The following is an 18,502-nucleotide window of genomic DNA, read 5'->3' as shown; positions in this document are numbered from 1 at the left end:
GGATCTCCCTTAAAGTAGAGTTCCTCTAAATTTCACATATATTTTGAGATAGTAACAGCGAAATGCCTAGATATCACCTATTCCTACAAAGTCAATCAAGTCTCTAATCAAAATGAGAAGACACTTGACAAACACCAAACTTAATGTATGTTAAATAGCAAAACGTAATTTTCACTAGTTGGTCTTGACATATTGCACTCAAAGGTGTGGCCTAGCGGTTAATGAAGTGGGAGGAGAATGGAAAACCATGAAGTCTCAAGTTCAAATCCCAATGGAGGCAAAACACACTAGATGGTTTCTTTCTATTTGCCTGAGATTTGGCGGGCAGATTGCCCAGTATTGTGCTGGTGGGAGGTATTAGGTACCGGCATCATTAAGGAAAAAACCAATTAATTGATATCGCCTATATTAGATGCAATGCAAGCTAATCCAGATTTCTAGTTCCAAAGATCATAGTAACTGATAAATGTAGATTATAGTCCCACACTCGCAATATTCAATACGTTACAACCCAATGTGGCATGTGACAGAGCATGCACAAGTAACTTGAATTTTGTGAATAGTAATACAAGTTTTGGTTCAAGATTTCAGATTTTGTAGTATACTATGGCCAAACCAGAGCTTTTTAGGCATGACAAGCATATACATGTTAAAAAGAAAGGAAATACTAATCAGATAAGATACAAGTTTCTAGCAGCAGTATCCAAAGTGGATTCTCTTTAAGGTCATATAATTCAACCAAATAGGTCGAATTAAGGCAGTTTCCATTGTGATGCACCAAAGCAATGCCAAAAATAAGCAGACTGCTACACAAAACAGAGTTCCATAAAAGGACTCGAGTTCATAGTACTCTCAAAAGTAATTTAGAGCCTCTCTCCCCAACTCTGCCAACAACAAAATCACCATCTGGTCATTTCTATACGGCAAATTAATGACGATAAAGAACCAAATGCTGACAAAAGGAGTACATATTACAAACTTACTATGTTTAAAACTGAGAACAAATCATAGCTTGGAATTTTGGCTCAACAAATAGCTCTTCAGAACATCCATAACTGATCCAAAATCCGCCTTCACTTCCACAGGTGGGTTAGCAAACCGACATTCCATGTCTTTTATTTCCTTCGAGTGGTAATCAATCTTGGATTGAGTAAACTTCAATCCATGAGCTGTACTCACAACCACAGTCCTATCAGTTGGTGCAATGACTCCACTGTTTCTCAGCTTGAACAGTGCAGTCAATGCCACACCAGTATGTGGGCAAATGAACATCCCAGTCGAGTCCGCCTGAGCCATAGCATCCATCAACTCCTCCTCGGTTGCCTCCTCCACTATCCCATTGCATTGCTGCAGGGCAAAAACAGCTCTGTCTATAGATACCGGGTCACCAATCTGTATAGCAGACGCAAATGTTGTGTTTGCCTTCACAGGTTTGAAGTCTTTCCAACCAGATTTGTAATGCAAGTAAAGCGGATTAGCATTGGCAGCTTGAGCACAAACAAGCCTAGGGATGCGATCCACAAGCCCCAACTCTTTGCACATCTGAAAACCTTTATAAAATGCATATATGTTGCCCAAGTTCCCACCAGGAACTATCACCCACTCCGGAACTTCCCAATCAAACTGCTGCAAAATCTCGATTGCTGCCGTCTTTTGCCCTTCCAACCTCAAACTATTCAACGAATTCGCCAAGTAAATAGGCAACTCAGCAGTAACTTCACGAATCAACTGCATACAACCATCAAAATCAGTGTCAATACTCAACACAAAAGCCCCATTTGCAATAGGTTGAACCAGTTGCGCCATAGATATCTTATTCGCAGGTAGAAATACAATTGATGGAATGCCTGCAGATGCACAGTAAGCCGACAGCGCCGCAGATGTGTCTCCAGTAGAAGCACACCCCACACCGACAACCGGTTTATGCATTTTCCGCAACCGATTAACTTGACTCACCAAAACAGTCATCCCAAGATCCTTAAAACTACCAGTATGGCTAATCCCACAGTGTTTGACCCACAAATCAGTCATGCCTAGAAACTGTTTGCCAAAACGCTCAGCCCAAAACAGATTCGAGTTCCCTTCAAAAGCACTAACAATATCATCACTATCAATTTCAGGCAGGACCCATTCCTTCTTAGACCAAACACCGGACCCATAAGGCCAAGTAGTCTTACCGACACGAGAATCAAACAAGGATCGCCAATACTGACCATCAAACTTCTTCAACGCATCCATATCATGCTGAACATCAAGTAATCCACCAGACCGACTCCGATAAACAATCTCATCTAGAGAATACCATTCATCAGAATTGGGACCAGCATTAAAAGGAACATACCTGGCTGAAAAATTATGAGATGAGCAGTGACGGCGCGCTTCTTCACGGATGTTCTCGTCAGCAGGACGGCGGTGCTTCTGTTGGGAAATCGCATCGTTTGTGGCTGTAGCTTTAATCGGAGTGAAGAAATGAATACCATTATTGGGTTTTGAAGTTGATTGATGATGAAGTTGAGGAAGACCAGGAGAGATGAAAGAGGATCTAAGCATGCAAGAAGCCGCCATTGTTGTGTGATTGTGAAGCTGAGAAGGCGCGGCTTTTGTCTATAAGGGGCCATACCATATACATCTGCTAATGCTCTGCCCTTAACAGGTACTGCATTAAGATTACGACATGTGTACAGGTGATACGATCCAGTGGCTTACAATGACTTGCCATTTTCACGTGATTAAATTATTACTACTATTCATATCACCATGAAATTTATGCATTTTTATTTTAAGTCAAGCAAAAATAATTGAATTTGTCCCAGCTTTCATTGTAATATAAAATTTTAGATATTTGTCTGAGGTTACACTATTGCATATCTAACTTTATCCGTAGGCATTTGTAAATAGAGATGAAAACTTAGCAATTTCTAGATGAATTCGATCGAATTTAATAAATTTTGTAAGAATAATATATTTGTGTCAATTTAAGTCAAATAGGGGCATCAAAATTGAGTATTTGTGTTTGGCAATGTCACCGGCACTAACGTGTTGTCACATGGCAATAGTTGTATTTACATTACATACTCACCTCCGTGTGCATGACTCGTGACCTATTTTAAGGGTTTTGGGGTGCGGGGAGGGGAACGGTATTCCTTATTTATTTATTTTGATAAAATAAGTGTAGGATCTATGTATATTTTTATCTTTTTTCAAACTTACTTTGTGGATTACATTAGATGCATTGTTATTGATATTATTTCAATTACACATAAATGAAAATGCTGAGATGAATGTGTGAACATACTATTACTAGGAATGATAAGATTAGAATGAAGACATTCGGGATAAGGTGAAATGACATATGTAGTGGATAGGACGAGGAAATGAATATTGAGATGATTTGGACACATGTGAAGAATAAATGTACAAAGGTTGAATATAACGGGTATGAGAAGAGGTAGAGATCGACCAAAAAATTATTGGAGAGATATGATTAAATAAGATATAATGCAATTTCAACTTATCAAAAATATGACATTAAATAGGTAGACATTAAATCACAAATTAAGATACAAATTAATAGGTAATTGAACGTTACCTTGCTTCTCAACGGGATTAGGCTTAATGCTAATCTAGGGACCATATCTGTCAAAGTAATATCCTTATTCATATAATTTCTTACTTTTGTTATTTGTTAGCATATATTGTCTATTATGTTTTGATGATCATTGCACTATTTTGTTAATATAACTATTCCTAATTATTGTATGCCTTATATTGTTTTTCTATAATTAGTTGTTATATTTTCCTTATTGACGTTTTTTCTTTTTATTATTATTTTATTCAACTTCACTTCATTCGGGGGTGTTTTAAAAATAATCTTCATATCTTTACGGGATATGAATAAAATCTAAGTATATCTTATCCTCTATCAAATCTATTTAATTATTTTCTTTTTCAAAAATAGTACACCTTCTGTCCCAATTTATATGACATCTTTTATGTTTTGAGAGTCAAACAGTTTAAATTTGACCAAAAATTTGCGCATGTAATCTTCAATTTTTTTGAAATGAAACTTATATATTTGTAAACTACATAAAAAGTACTATGAGTCACAATAATTGATAATTCAAAATATTTAAAAGATCTATGAAAAAATTACGATTAAAGATAGACTTGTTTGAATCTTAAAATCTGAAATGTAACATATAAAATGAGACGGAGGGAGTAAGATCCAAAATACAAATTTGTATTACCAAAAATCATTTAATAAAGGGACCGCAAAGTGGGATTGGGCCTAATTAGATGGCTAGTCGACCCAACAATTGGGCAAATGCAGGTACAGGGAAGACTAAAATACGTGCACGCAGCGTATCGGTTTTACTGATGAAAGGATAAGGTTGGGCACGTCAGAATGTCGTCGTTTTGGAACAACTTCAACTTGTTTGGACGAATATAACCCTACCCACTCTGCCAATTGACAGTTGGCACGTGGCTCCTTCTCTCCACTTTTTCTAAATTCCCTGAAAAATATATAGTACTACACAAAATTGCTCATACGAAGAAGAAGAAGAAATAGCAGCAGCTGAAGCAGCTCACCTGTTTTAAGATAAGCTCCGATTGAATATCTCCGGCGATATCCTAGATTTTCCGGTGAGTTTTTCCGATCCCTTACGCCGTTCTGATTTGTATAGTTGACCATTATGAATCTTTCACATATGATACGGATACAGAAATGTTAGGTCCTTTTGCTATTACCCATTTCCGATCCAAAATATGGATTCGCCAGCGAAAAAAATCGTTACCTTCGTCATCTAGCTTCAATTTAGTAGAATAGACGTTGATTGTTACTGTACATTTCCGGGAGGGAAAAAAAAGGATTGAGAAAATTGAGACCGAGACAGGAAAACTGGGGAAAATGAGTTTAAGTGTAGCGGAGGAGGAATCGGCTAAGGAAATCCAGTTGCCGGCGGATGTAGACTGGCAAATGCTGGACAAATCTAAGTTTTTCTTCCTCGGCGCCGCCTTATTTTCAGGTGTTTCAGCTGTGCTTTATCCTGTTGTGGTGTTGAAGACTCGTCAACAGGTAGCGCAAGTTCATCTTTCCTGTTTCAAAACTGCCTTTTCCGTTGTTAGGCTTGAAGGGATTCGCGGATTGTATCGTGGGTTTGGGACTTCGTTGATGGGTACAATTCCTGCTAGGGCACTTTATATGACTGCTCTTGAGGTTACCAAGAGTAGTGTTGGTACGGCCACGGTTAGGCTCGGCATTCCTGAGCCTACTGCGACCGCGTTAGCCAGTGCTGCTGCTGGGCTGAGCGCAGCCGTTGCCGCACAACTGGTTTGGACTCCGGTGGATGTGGTGAGCCAGCGGCTCATGGTGCAGCGTGTTTGCGCTGCTCCAGCATCGTGTAAATATCTCAATGGGATCGATGCTTTTCGAAGAATCCTCAAGACAGATGGACCTAAGGGACTGTACAGAGGTTTTGGGTTTTCAATTTTGACATATGCTCCATCCAATGCACTGTGGTGGACATCCTACGCCATCACTCAGCGGCTTGTCTGGAGTGGGTATGGATGTTACTTCAGCAAGAATGGTGATGACAGAATTGAGGATAACATCAAGAGTACTCTGAAGCCTGATTCGAAGACTGTTATGATGGTTCAGGGAGTGAGTGCAGCCATGGCTGGAGGCGTTTCAGCTCTGATTACAACACCATTAGACACAATCAAGACAAGATTGCAGGTCCTGGATGGCGATGAGAATGGACGGAGAGCGCCAACAGTAGCTCAGACTGTAAGGAATTTAGTAAGGGAAGGTGGGTGGATGGCTTGTTACAGAGGATTAGGCCCTCGATGGGCTTCAATGTCCATGTCTGCAACCACAATGATCACTACTTACGAATTCCTCAAACGCCTCTCCACGAAGAATCAAGAAAATTGGGCATAGTGATCCCCATAGACAGTTATCGCTCTTCTTAGGTTTACTTTTCTCTCTTTGATCCATGTATAAGTTTTCTTTTTGAATGATCCTTTTTTTAGGAATCAGTATGCTGAGTTTAGACATAAACAATGCCTAGATCAAGAACAAAAAGAATGATGAATGTAAGTTGTTCATGTACAAAGTATGAATCTGTATATATAGTCCAATTCACTAAATTTATTTGGCTGTTGTTACTGTTTCACTTTCCTGTATGCTATCCTATGCTTTCTCTAGTACTTGTTTTATCTCTCATCTTCGGTATGTTTTTTGATTTGTGTTATCTGAGTGGGTCTTTCGGAAACAGCCTCTCCATCTCTATGAGGTAGGGGTAAGGTAGGTACTCTCTACCCTTTCCAGACCCCATCTCGTGGAACTAAAGTGGGTATGTTGTTGTTGTTGTTGTACTGAGCAATTTGTCTACTTCCAGATGTGAGACTTCTTCTTCTTCCTTCAAGAACTATACTTTTTCAAGAATGGAGCCAAATAGTAGGAACCTATCCTTCTCAGGCACTGATCAAATAGTAAGATGAGAATCTGTAGTGGGCTTAATTGACTTTTAGCTAATCTCTGCCAATGGAAGATAAGATTCTGCCTGATCATGATGTTGATTTGAACATGTTGCGTGCACAAAGGTTTTAGCATATTTATTCTTGATTTAATGTGACAGGAACTCAGTCAGATTGAGGTTGTTCATATTGTCGGATGAGGGTTGTTGTTGTCTGACAACCTATGTAAAATTTGTCAATTTGGGAGCAACAGGAGTTAGGAGAGATAGAGGTAGGTTGGTATGGATATAGGAGGAGGGTTGTTGTAGGCTGACATTCTGTATAAAATTTGTCAATTTGCGAATAGTAAGAGTTAGGAGAGGTAGAGATAGGTCAAAAAGGGAAAGTGATAAAACAAAATATGACACAATTTCAACTGACATGGTGGTCGAGGATCATGGTATAAGGTTAGTGAATGCTTGTCGTACTCCTAGTACTCTAGTAGTATGATTTAGGTATCACATAGTTTTTTTCTCCAATGTGTACTAATATCCGTTGCTACATATGTTATGTGTATTGTTATTTTGTTGTCTCCTTTTCTCTCTTACTTTTCTGTTTTTCAGAGTCGAGGATCTATAGTCTCTCTTACCCGCAAAGATAGGGGATAAGATTTGTGTATATCTTATTCTCTCCGCACTTCATTCGTGAGATTAATGTCATTGTAACATGAGTTTAGTGGAAATTCATGCAACTAACCCAACTTGTTTGAAAACGAGGATAGTCAGGAAAATGTGGTGGGGCCAACGTAATTATCCAACATTAAGGGATTAGATTTAGTAGATTATCTTATTGTTTAATAGTCAGATGACTAATGATAGTGGTTAACAACAACACAAGTAGCCGACCATTATACATAAATTTATATTAATAGAACTTTTGTCTATATGTAACTATTATTTCAGCAACCACGTTTCTTCTGTTTTTTTTTTTTTTTTAAGAAAAAGAAAAGCATTTAGTGGAAAAAACCTGATTGCTTCACTTGTTATATTCAACTAATTTCTTAATAACATCAACCCTACCTACCGGAACTATTCAGGATATTTTAAAAAAGTCGAAGATTATCGAAAACTTTATCCTAATCAATCAAAATTAAAAAAAAATACAGCTAATGATAGCGAGCTAAGTGGTTTAAAAAATAAATACTTTTAAAATTGGGTGGGGGTAGGGTAGAGGAGTACACATAGACCTGATTTTGGTGTCACTGTTTAAGTTATGTCCTAAAATTTTGGCACATCTACTTACTTGGGGACAACTTCAGACATGCAACGACTGAAGTTAGTCTTAACAAAGTCTAACTTGAGATAAAACGTTTGAAGTTTCATATGGCTGAGACTGAACTTCAGACATTTTTGCTAAACATCATGAATAGCCTAACTAAAACAGTTAGCTGCACTTAGCAGCAAGAGAACTCTTGTTGATCAGTATTCTGTAAAGTGAGTCCGGGATCTTTTGCTGCTGCAAGGCGGGCACTTGTATTGCTTAATGTACTCAGCTGTGGCAGCGGTGATCTTCACACACTGGCCGTGGAACCATGTTTCACAATGATCGCAACATATCCAAAACTCATCCTTTGCATACTTCCCCTCACATACGCCACACAGTGTCTCACCTTCCTCCTCTTCAACATCCATCTCAATACCCCATTCCTCCTCGTCTTCTTTATCTTCTTCTTCTCCTGCTTCTTCTTCATCATCATCTTCTTCTTCATATTTTTGCTGCAACTTTGTAAGCATACCCTGAGGCTCCGATGCCCTCTGTTTTATCAAGTGGAAAAGGAAACATCGATAGCTCAAAAAGAAGTTAACATTATGTGGTAGAAGGGTACAATACAGTCGAAAGATCACGGACAATTAAGCTAGTTTAAGACAAGCTATTCATGCAACAACTAGTCTAGATACCAGAAAATCAGAACTTTAAAGCAGAATTTGAATCAAAATCTGCCAAAAATGACCATAAGATTGATATTCAGATGCTTGCAAACACATCATTTTAGTCTTAACAACACGCAAAAAGGTATCACAGAGCTGACATGCAAATAAAGCATACTTTGGGAACATAATTTCTTTACCTTACTGGCGTTTGGCTTGGATTTGTTTTTACTTTGATTAGGGACTGTAGGTTTTTCTTTTTGTTGCGTCTCTGGCACACCAATCACTACTTCATGTATTGAAGGTAAATCATTTATCATGTCAAAGAGCTTCTTCCTGGAAAAGAGAAGGCAACTAATGAGCAACAACACAGTAAACATCATGAAGTGTTAAAGCACAATGACTTGTGTCACAATTGAGGCAAAAGACTATCTCTGGTAGCTTAATAGATATCTGAATGTACTAATCCTCTATCCACAAAGTTCAATGCGAAAAAAAATCTAGAACAAGGGCTTCCCATTAGAATCACCATTCAATATGAACGATTTCACATACAACAAACACAAAAGTGCAGAGATGAATTTAAGTTGAACCACACAATTCCATATTGATGTTGGTTGGTCGACTCAGATAACTGCAAATATCAGCTTGACAAGCATGAGTTACGTTCACCATACAACGTCAAGAAACCACAGCCCAGAGGTCAATGATCAACGTTCATTTGAGAGCAAGCCCTACTAAATAAACCAAGTTAATGTTCTTTTTAATAAACCAAGCTAGTTTAATCTAATTAACCTGTTAACAGCCACTCCTACAAGTGCGCTTCTATCAGCTCATTTTAACAAGTGCAAGCTAGTATTCAAGGTAATACTCAACGAGCTATTTGCATTTTTCACACCTCTTTTTATGCATATTTTGCACTATGCATCCCGTCCTTCCTTTCACTTTTCCTTCCGAACCTCTTCATCTTCTTACAAAATGACTAAAATAGGTTTCCATTCAAACATGAACATTCTAGAGGGAGTAAAATGGATATATTACTTATAAAGCTAATTAACGACTTCTATATCCTGAACATCCTCCATTGTTTCTGCTTAAGTACTAGAGGTGCTATTAGGAATTTCGGCATGAAATTCATTTCATAGGGTAGTAGTTCCATTTTAAGTAAGTAAAATATTCATATTTGGACCAAAAAATACTTTAATGATTTTTCCCAGAAAGTAAAATGTGCACCAAAGGTGCAAAATACAATGAACTGAAATTAAACAAGCTTACTGCTTTTAACTTTTCTTGCTAGTAATAGTTACGGGCAGTGTTAGCTCAATACTAAAAGTATTAGTGTAATCTATATAACCAACCTAAAACACATTAATCAGATGCATTACTTCTGCTTTTAACAGAGAGCATTGAGAAAAAAACTTTAATGCATTGAGAAGCAGAATCAACACAAAAAAAAACGTCAAATGAGGTACTGGAGCAGGCAGAATCGCTAAACGTATATTGTCAATCATCAGGACATGCTCTCAAAGATAATTTTACGAGCATGGAGATGTTTTGGCTGCATAGAAGAAATCAAGTGAGAAGAAGTACCTCTCGGCTTTACCAAATCCAAATCTAGCACCAGCGTAGAAGGCAATAGCAAGCAACCAAGAATCACTGTGATAGGCAACAAAAGAAAGCCACTCCTTTTGTTCCATCCCCTCTCTAGCAAAGTTGATACCAAGAACAGGCTCTGGAAGGCTTGGTGGTGAATCTTCAGCAGGTAGATTGACCTCCCATTGCTCATTTGGGAGTCCATACAAGCTTAAGTTCTCCTTTTCTGCATAAAAAACAGTTGATATGTTTGAGCATGAACAAGAAGAAATAGGAGTACCGTGTTATAAGCAATTTGAGATAAGACAGATTAAACATATTGACTGTAACAAAACTTGGAGGAGGACAGGGGAGGTGCGGTGAGGAGGGAGCTTATAGTAGATGTTGCTCGGATTCTCCAAAAATTCTGCCACACCCGTGTCGGATCCTCCAAAATACACTACTTTTGGAGGATCTGATACGCACTCATCAACATTTTTGAAGAGTCCAAGCAACATAGAGTAAAAGAAGGTCCAGCAATCAATGACATTACTCTGATCAGCCACCCTAAATATCACTTCCAAAAACATGACGTACAGCGTCTTCATTCGATATCTACCACTAATTACAGCTGTAAGGCTTAGTATCCTGTGTATACTTATTTTTCACCGCTGTAACGAGGAAAGCATTATCAAATCAAAAGCAAGGGATTAGAATCAGAATTGTTACTTTTAAGCTACACACAATGTAACTTGATTCTTCTTCTGCTTCAAGGAGGGGTAAAGAATTCCCTATAATGCATGTGGATATGAGAACATTCATATCCAGATCTACCTTATCATAACGGAATAGAGATTCTATGTTCTGGGTAACAATGACTAAAATGTTTTGAATTTCATCTTCCCATATATAAAAGTTCAGATACAGGAACAAAAGATCACTGATGGAATGATGTTAAAAGCAATGTAACGATCATTGGAGAGTAAAATTGATGTTCTTACTCTATCATCCAATATTCAGGGGTGGCTCTACTCTAGAAATAGTGTGCACATGAACCCAGCGGTGGAGGCAGGATTTTCATTGAGGGTTCAAAAAAATAAGTAAGCATGCTAATAGTATCCCATGTAAACGGATCGGATCAGATATAAATGGATCAGGTTGGATATAAGTAAGTAGATAAAATTCAATTCTACGTCAACAAGAACAATAAAACATAGTAAGTAGCAACAGCAAGCTAAACTGTGATTAAAAAAACGATGCTACCCGGACTCGAACTCTCGCAGCCGAGTAGATTTGACCGAATCTTGAACCCAGTTTACCACTGAAACAAGCCTTTAGCTTATGCTGAGGGGGTTCATTATTAAATATATACTCGTAAATCAATAAATCGATGCTATATATATGGTAAATTTTCCGATGAAGGGGGTTCGGATGAACCCCATAAGTTCCATGTAGCTCCGCCCCTGCATGAACCCATATTCTCTTCGCCAAACTATGTATTTTCTAGAATTATATGTTGCTATCCATGCTCCAAAAGCATTGAATGAACACTTGGTTGAATGTTGAGTTATTTATCTAAAAAGACAAGGAACAATTCCAACTTAATATATTATTTTTTCTCCTTTGTTTAGTAGTGTACCTAGGTTCTTGAAATCCTAGATCCGCCTCTCCCAATATGTCCAAAATCTTTCAACTTCAAATAACTAGAAAAAAGACATATACCTAGAGTCCAAAGGCGGATGGAGTTTACATACTATTGAGTGAAATTGATGTTCTTACTCGTTAATCAATATTGTCCAAAATCTTTCAATATCTATCTAAAGAAAAGACATATAGACAAAGGCGGATGGAGTTTACATACCACAATCATTGGACAGTGAAATTGATCTTCTTAATGGATAATCCAAAATTTATATACTATGGATACAACTGTACCCAGTATTTAAGGAACCCTTAATTTTAAAAGCACTTAATAACTTTAAAAGTTGAACTCATCAAGTTTAAATACCGAATTTAACGTAATGCATATAACATACTACAAATTATTACAGAAACAAAAAAATTTCAACCCTATTCCACTGATAACCCAAAATTCAAACAGAGACCATAACTTAAAAAGAATACAAAGAAGAATTATCCTTACCAGGATCACACTGCTTATAAAGTTCTTCAACATCTGAATACAAAAAAAAACAAAATCAATTAAATAAAGCAAAATTAAACATGATAACAAAAAAAGAAAAAAACACAGGAGAAAACCTGTTGTGAGAGCTTTAATTAAACCAGTATATCTGCCCTTGACATTCTTAAACACATCAATGGGTTTAGGCTTCTTCTGTCCTTTTGCTCCAAATTCCATCTCTTTTTTTTCAAAAAATACCTCTTTTGCAGCTACAAACAGCACCGGCAAAAATCATATGAAAAAAGAAGAAGAAAGTCAAAAGCAATTTTGACTTCGTACAAGGTTTTTGAGTCTCAGAGAATTTGATAATAAGATTACCAATTCTGATACTACTATACTAATTATTCTATTTTCTCCCAAATATATCAACGGGTTTTTTTATTTTTTTTATGCATGATATATATATAGTCAACATAATTAATAATTTGTAACAAAATATTTGAGTACAAAGAATAATTTTTCTAATAGTTATTTTTTTTCGAAAATTATCAATCTAACTTAAATATATATCCTAATAGAACTGAGAAAGCAAGAACATAATTAACTAACTAATGTTCGGCATATTTATGTCTTTATTGTATTACTTTATTCACATTTTAATCGCTTTTGAGTAATAGATTATATTAGATATGCTCAATTTATGATGATTATTAAATTTTGGACTAGTTGAGTTTTTCATAATTTATTATTGTTAATTCTGATTCTATGGACATATATATAGTGTTAGGTTAACATGAATAACCGGAAAAAAAGAGAGCAAGAAATAGAAACGAATAACAAAACTTTACGAGAGCACGTAGGACATTTCGATGCAAATCAAGATTTAGTCAAGAGTTCCAATATGATAGCGGATACCAGATGAGAAAACAAAAAAAAAGGAAAAAAACCACGCAATTATTCGATAAAAAATTGCGAAGAAGACATAAACCAGCCACAATAAACTAAAAAATTGAGGTATTTAAAACATTAAATAGAAAACAACCATGCCAGGTTATGGACTAACTATAAAGTTTTCAGAATAATGTACTACAATACTAACATAGCCAAGGATGACTTCCCACTTTTAATAGCAACACTTGCATCAAAAACATGGATTGCTCGCGTTATCTTTCTTCTCTTTGTCCAGCTGTGAGGTCCCTCTGTTACGCGCTGAGAAGGCGTAGTACTTAAATGATTGGTGATGGTAAATAGCATCACCGTTCGAGCCACTAGTGATTCCAGAGTATGCTGGTGTGGAGTAGCTTCTGGATTGATGAACATTGGGCTCCAACATTTTTGTGTTGAGTTGCAGCTCATCAGATACCTGATTGTCTTGACCATTCATCAAATCAGGGGATTTGGACTCTCGAGGCTTCTTCATATTGACAAAGCGCCCACCGGGTCCCCTAGCCCTATTCAATGCATGACGGTGCCGGGACTCATGGAGATATGGCTGAAATGTGTTGTCAAAGAAAAATAAGAGAACTGAAGCACATAAAGGCGGATGCAATCTAGATTTAGCAGGTGTAAGCTGTGTGTGAACATAGCCCAACATGAAATGTAGAAAAGAACAAACTACTTATACGGTGTTGGATGCACTTAATAGTGCGAGACCTTCTAGGTGAAAACCATGCAAGCTTGGCCCAAAGCAGACAATATTACACCACGTTAAGGGTAATCATTGGGTTGTCTTACCATGATAGTAGGTTCAAATGAACCCAGCTTCTTTATATGAAAAATCATTAAAGATTCAAAAAATATCCAAACCCATAATTGCAAAAATACAATGGATTTAGTGGTGAGAACATAAAAGCTATACGCATTAGTTAGGTGTAAATCCTGGATTTGCACTGAAAGCACATTAACACATGTATACCCGTACGAGTGAGTGACTAAATACTAAGCAACAAGAAGGGTGAAGCTGAACCATTATCAAACACTTACCTTCCGTCCTTTAGAGAGTTTGTTTTGAGCCTCCAGCCTAGCACGGTACTGTCTACGCCTGAGGATAGCCTGATATTGTTTAGCATTGACAAATATAGGCTCATCTTGCTTAAGGTCAAGCGGAAGTGGCACGCGAGGAGAAACCATGCCTAACATTTGGGATTGAACCTGAAGAAAACTAAATGGTAAGGATCCAACAGGGGGCATCGGCAGATCACACTGGCTTAAACAACTACAAGCGTAACAAAAGACTTGGTTAATCATGGGCAGCTTGACATAAAAGATAACAATAGGTATCTATATAAGAGAGAAACTGAGGGATGGGGACCATATACTTATACCACTAATTGGAGATGCCTTTGATATTTAATGTAGCGAATCTAATCGAACAAGTCTGTATGAAGGATCTCATGTTTGGTGTTATAATATTTAAATTCACTTGAACATATGAGTGGACTTTCCTTCTCCAAAGAATAAGTTGGCCAAAAAAAGCAAGGAATCATCAAAGTAAAGCAGATGCAAAGTGATTAGGATAATTCAAAGAACTCTAAAATGGCATAGACCTTTTCTAGAATTTACTTATAATCCTTCACAGAAATGCAAAGCCAACACAAGTTTAGCGCATCTCTAATTCCTTTGAAGAAAAAGTTAAAAAGTGCTGATACCAGATTGAATCAATTCAACCCTGACTAGTAGTTTTAGGTGGTTTTCATTTATTCTAATAGTACATAACAAATATTATAAATTGGTTGGAGGGGTAGGGGGGAGGGGGTGTTGCAGGTGGATCATGACCTAGATATCATACTGAGAACCATATAACACTATCCTTCCCCCCACCCCACCCAAAGAAAGTTCTCTTTCCTACGGAACAAAAAAAAAAAAAGGAGAAGAAGAGTTGAAAACAAGTTCTTCATTTTTGAGTGATTATTTGGAGCACACTGGTTATTCACTAGTTGGGTGGTTTTTCAAATACAAGTGCCTCGCTAAAAGCTATAGTATAACTTGCTCATATTCAATGGACTGAATGATTTACTCACCCTAAGATGGTCAAGATCACTGGAAACAAGAAAATGTCCACAAGAGGTTTCATATGTTTGTCGCATATGTTAATGAAGAACAAATGGAACTAGTAAAAAAAAAAAGGTGGGGGGGGGGGGAGGTTTCAATGTAAAATTAGGAATCAGCCAGACAGATTTAAAAGGGAGGTTTTTCTTAGATGACATAACCAAAATTTTTAATTGAAATTCTAGTGAAAATATTGATGACATAATGGCTCTTTTAGAGCCGGTTGTGCTAGAATTACTCAAAAGAATTGCTGATCATCATAAAGAAGAGAATGTGATAAAACAATCAAATGGAAAAAGCTCAGTTCTCTTTCTCTGAGTGTCTTACACAACCAAATAAGCAGTGCACGTCATCAATACAAAAATAATTGAGCTTTAATTGTACTCACCATGGCTTGATTTCCATAGGCAGCAACTAGACCGTGATAGTAAGGATCCGGATGAGGAAAAGGAACAACAGCCTAATAAAGACCAATAAATACATAAATAATTTACTAGAGATTGCATATCCCCACTTGTGGGATTACACCGGGTATGTTGTTATTTTGTTGTAGATTGCGTATAAAAAGAGTAGGGAAAAACTAACTTAATGAACTCACAAAATTTTTCTGATACATATCGAAAGTCCAACCATGCTCCTGACTTGACACACTTCGGGAATCATCGGACTTCCCACTACTTCTAACACTGCCTGGTGTGGTCCAAGCAGATATCCACAGGATCAGATTAAGAAAATGCAGAAGTCAGAAAAGAAATAAGTGAAAATTGAGGGAAAAGGAGAGTTGTGGCTGTTTAAAATAACCAAACTCACTAACAGCTAGTAAGCCAAATACGAAATACAACATAATCAACCTTACATATCATGTGGGTCATGAAATAGCTAGATGATTTAGATATTAAGAATGTCTGCCCTTCTAAAGGAACGAGAAATGAAGGGGCAGCATGACACAACATTTAGTATGCGTATATCTTTCGATGCTTAAGTGGGGGTGTACGGGTATTACGCCCCAGAGCAATAAAGCTTGAAAGAGATAACTTTCTCCAGTCTGTTCAATCATCACTGTCTAGCAATAGAATTATAACCTACTTTCAAGAAATGAGCTCTCTATTCTAACTCAAAAAACAAGTGAAGCAATCTGTAGTACAGGCCTTGTATCGACATTTCAAGTTCATTTCTGTGGTGCCTCCTTAGCAGGCTAACAAGAACATACAATCCACCACATTAAAAGGCTGTGACCGATCAGATTTGGAGGAACAACATGGAAGTACTTAATTAGATCAACCTACTAAACAATCAATTTGCAAATTTCTCTTCTACACTCCTATCAATTAGCTTCTCCTTATTGATATAGAGAAAACAGTTATAAACAACCTAATCGCAAACATGCTTACTTTGTTTCAAAAATTCTCTGACATAACTTAAAAGTGTTCTATTTATGAATCTCAAAAGATGCAGAACAAAAGTGAATATTCTCACCTGCTCGCAAAGGCATACTGCTTTTGCCGTGGCTTTTTCTTTCTCCTTCATTAACAGCTTCAGGACATGATTGACTCGTTGATTGAGTAGACGAGGAATCCTGATCTTGAAAATGATAATTCAATTCCTTGGAATTCTGAGGACCAGGAAATGTCGACATTTGTTGCATCTGTAAATCTACAGAATTGAGTGATGATCATTAACACTAACAAAATGGGGTTAAGATACTAACTCAGCTCAGAATCCTTTCGGAAGAAATCCTGCATTTTCTGACCATAGGTAATACAACATACTTAAGTCATAACTTTACAATCCTCAGACTTAGACATAATACACTTCTACACTGTGTAGCTAGGTAACTTCTTAAATCTATATATACTACATATTGAATAAACTTGGCTTCTTTGTGTGTACTTCATATTTTTTGCTCGCCTTCAGTGAAAATGCGGGCTCCTCCACTGCTTATGACTCTAAGATGAAACATGTATTTTATCTTCAAATATCTGTTTGGCCAAAAATATTGATCAAATGTTGGAAGTCTTCAAATATTTCAAGTTCCCAAAAAGGGGCTTGAACCTATTGTTGGGTTTTTGACTCGTGCACTCACAAAACTTCAAAAAAGTAAAATGCATGTCCAAACACAACTTCAGATTCCAAAAATCACAACATCAAAACTCAATTTTGAAATTTCTATCTAAGGCCAAACAGAAGCTAATTTTACTTGTTAAAAAATGGTAAATCTCACAACAATGAATAGAGATACTAAAGCATCAGGCATAGAACCGACAAACAAATGCACTTTTTTGAAACTCAAAAGAAATGAAAAATGCAACCGAGGTAACAAACAGAGTAGTATACTAGTATATCCCTAAAGAATCAACAAAAACAAAGCAGTTGTTAAAGATAAAAACCCCATTTTTGCATGCAACAAATAGTAAACAAACCTTGTTGATTTTGTGAAAATTGAACAGAGTTTGTGGTTGAACCAAACCCAGAATTCAAACACCTCTGATTATTTTGCTTCTTTAAGAAGTCCAAGTCCCAGTCCAGTCTCTCTGTATACAGAACAACAAAACTTTGGCTGCGAAAAGGACACAGAAGAGGTTTTTTGTTTTTTTTCCCTCCTTACTTGAGCAAGAAAAATGGCACTGCAGAAAAAGACAAAAGCCAAAAAAAGTAGAGAAACTTGAAGAGGTGTATTTCTTTTTGACTAGATTAATATTTACATCAACAACTTCTTTTGTCATTTTATGTGGTGTATAAAGGACTCTCTTCCTCTAACATGAGAGATTGTTCCGAGATTAGTTATGCGGGTATTAAATTTATCCAGGTAAGTTTAACATTTTGTTTGATTTGCTATTTAAAATCTGGCATAATTAATTTATATATTTTACCTATGGTATAATCTATGATAAAAAATGGAATAGTTAATAGTACATAAATAATTAAACTCCACATAAATAATTCGCGTACAAAATAATATTGGTACATTCCTTTTATTATTTGACCATACGGTTTGAAACGAAGAATACAATTACTATATATCGAATACATTAAAGATATAAGAGTTTTTGTCCTCCTTTATTTCAAGAAGATGAAATAAGACTTATGTTATGATTGTTATATTATTTGTAAGCTTTAATCAAGTTTGGGTTTCAATTTTATTCTTTTAGGCATTTCACTAACATGTCTATATTGTTACAAAATACCTATTTTATTTTTATTTAAACTATGGACAAACAATATTTAATCAAGCCTATGGACGAATCCTTTTAGATCTATATAAGAGGAAAGCCCTCTCTCAAATTCAAAGATGTAACACAAAAAATGACTCTCTTCGCAAGCCAATCAAGCCTAGCCTTTTATTAAAATCACTGTACTATAATTTCCACTTTTG

At 36.6% G+C, this 18,502-nt stretch overlaps 4 protein-coding genes across 5 annotated transcripts; 1 reads left to right on the top strand and 3 right to left on the bottom strand.

Moving 5' to 3' along the window:
- Positions 1-645: 645 nt before the first annotated feature.
- On the bottom strand, positions 646-2,609 carry LOC125857925 (threonine synthase, chloroplastic). Its single transcript, XM_049537583.1, has 2 exons — positions 984-2,609; positions 646-884 (listed from the first exon to the last, which is right to left on the bottom strand). Exon 1 carries the CDS (start codon positions 2,563-2,565, stop codon positions 1,006-1,008), a length of 1,560 nt encoding a protein of 519 aa, XP_049393540.1. The 5' UTR covers positions 2,566-2,609; the 3' UTR covers positions 646-884; positions 984-1,005.
- A 1,935-nt stretch (positions 2,610-4,544) lies between these two features.
- LOC125859353 (uncharacterized) lies at positions 4,545-6,150 on the top strand. Its single transcript, XM_049539083.1, has one exon. The coding sequence runs from the start codon at positions 4,910-4,912 to the stop codon at positions 5,939-5,941; it is 1,032 nt and encodes a 343-aa protein (XP_049395040.1). The 5' UTR covers positions 4,545-4,909; the 3' UTR covers positions 5,942-6,150.
- Positions 6,151-7,632: 1,482 nt separating this feature from the next.
- Positions 7,633-12,479, bottom strand: LOC125860371 (PHD finger protein ALFIN-LIKE 4-like). Its single transcript, XM_049540312.1, has 5 exons — positions 12,219-12,479; positions 12,103-12,135; positions 9,978-10,206; positions 8,588-8,723; positions 7,633-8,273 (listed from the first exon to the last, which is right to left on the bottom strand). Exons 1-5 carry the CDS (start codon positions 12,316-12,318, stop codon positions 7,938-7,940), a joined length of 834 nt encoding a protein of 277 aa, XP_049396269.1. The 5' UTR covers positions 12,319-12,479; the 3' UTR covers positions 7,633-7,937.
- Positions 12,480-13,090: 611 nt separating this feature from the next.
- Positions 13,091-17,748, bottom strand: LOC125860370 (nuclear transcription factor Y subunit A-3-like). 2 transcript variants are annotated; one of them, XM_049540310.1, is made up of 6 exons: positions 17,550-17,748; positions 16,606-16,782; positions 15,728-15,819; positions 15,518-15,589; positions 14,065-14,232; positions 13,091-13,573 (listed from the first exon to the last, which is right to left on the bottom strand). In XM_049540310.1, exons 2-6 carry the CDS (start codon positions 16,772-16,774, stop codon positions 13,223-13,225), a joined length of 852 nt encoding a protein of 283 aa, XP_049396267.1. In that variant the 5' UTR covers positions 16,775-16,782; positions 17,550-17,748; the 3' UTR covers positions 13,091-13,222. The 2 variants fall into 2 exon arrangements, with proteins under 2 accessions (XP_049396267.1, XP_049396268.1); XM_049540311.1 differs by having other exon boundaries at positions 16,606-16,774.
- Positions 17,749-18,502: the final 754 nt, after the last annotated feature.

This window comes from Solanum stenotomum, chromosome 3 (genome assembly GCF_019186545.1).
Source record: "Solanum stenotomum isolate F172 chromosome 3, ASM1918654v1, whole genome shotgun sequence".
Taxonomy (NCBI): Eukaryota; Viridiplantae; Streptophyta; class Magnoliopsida; order Solanales; family Solanaceae; genus Solanum; species Solanum stenotomum.
The sequence above is the reverse complement of the archived record's forward strand: the minus strand, read 5'-3'. Positions and strand labels throughout refer to the sequence as shown.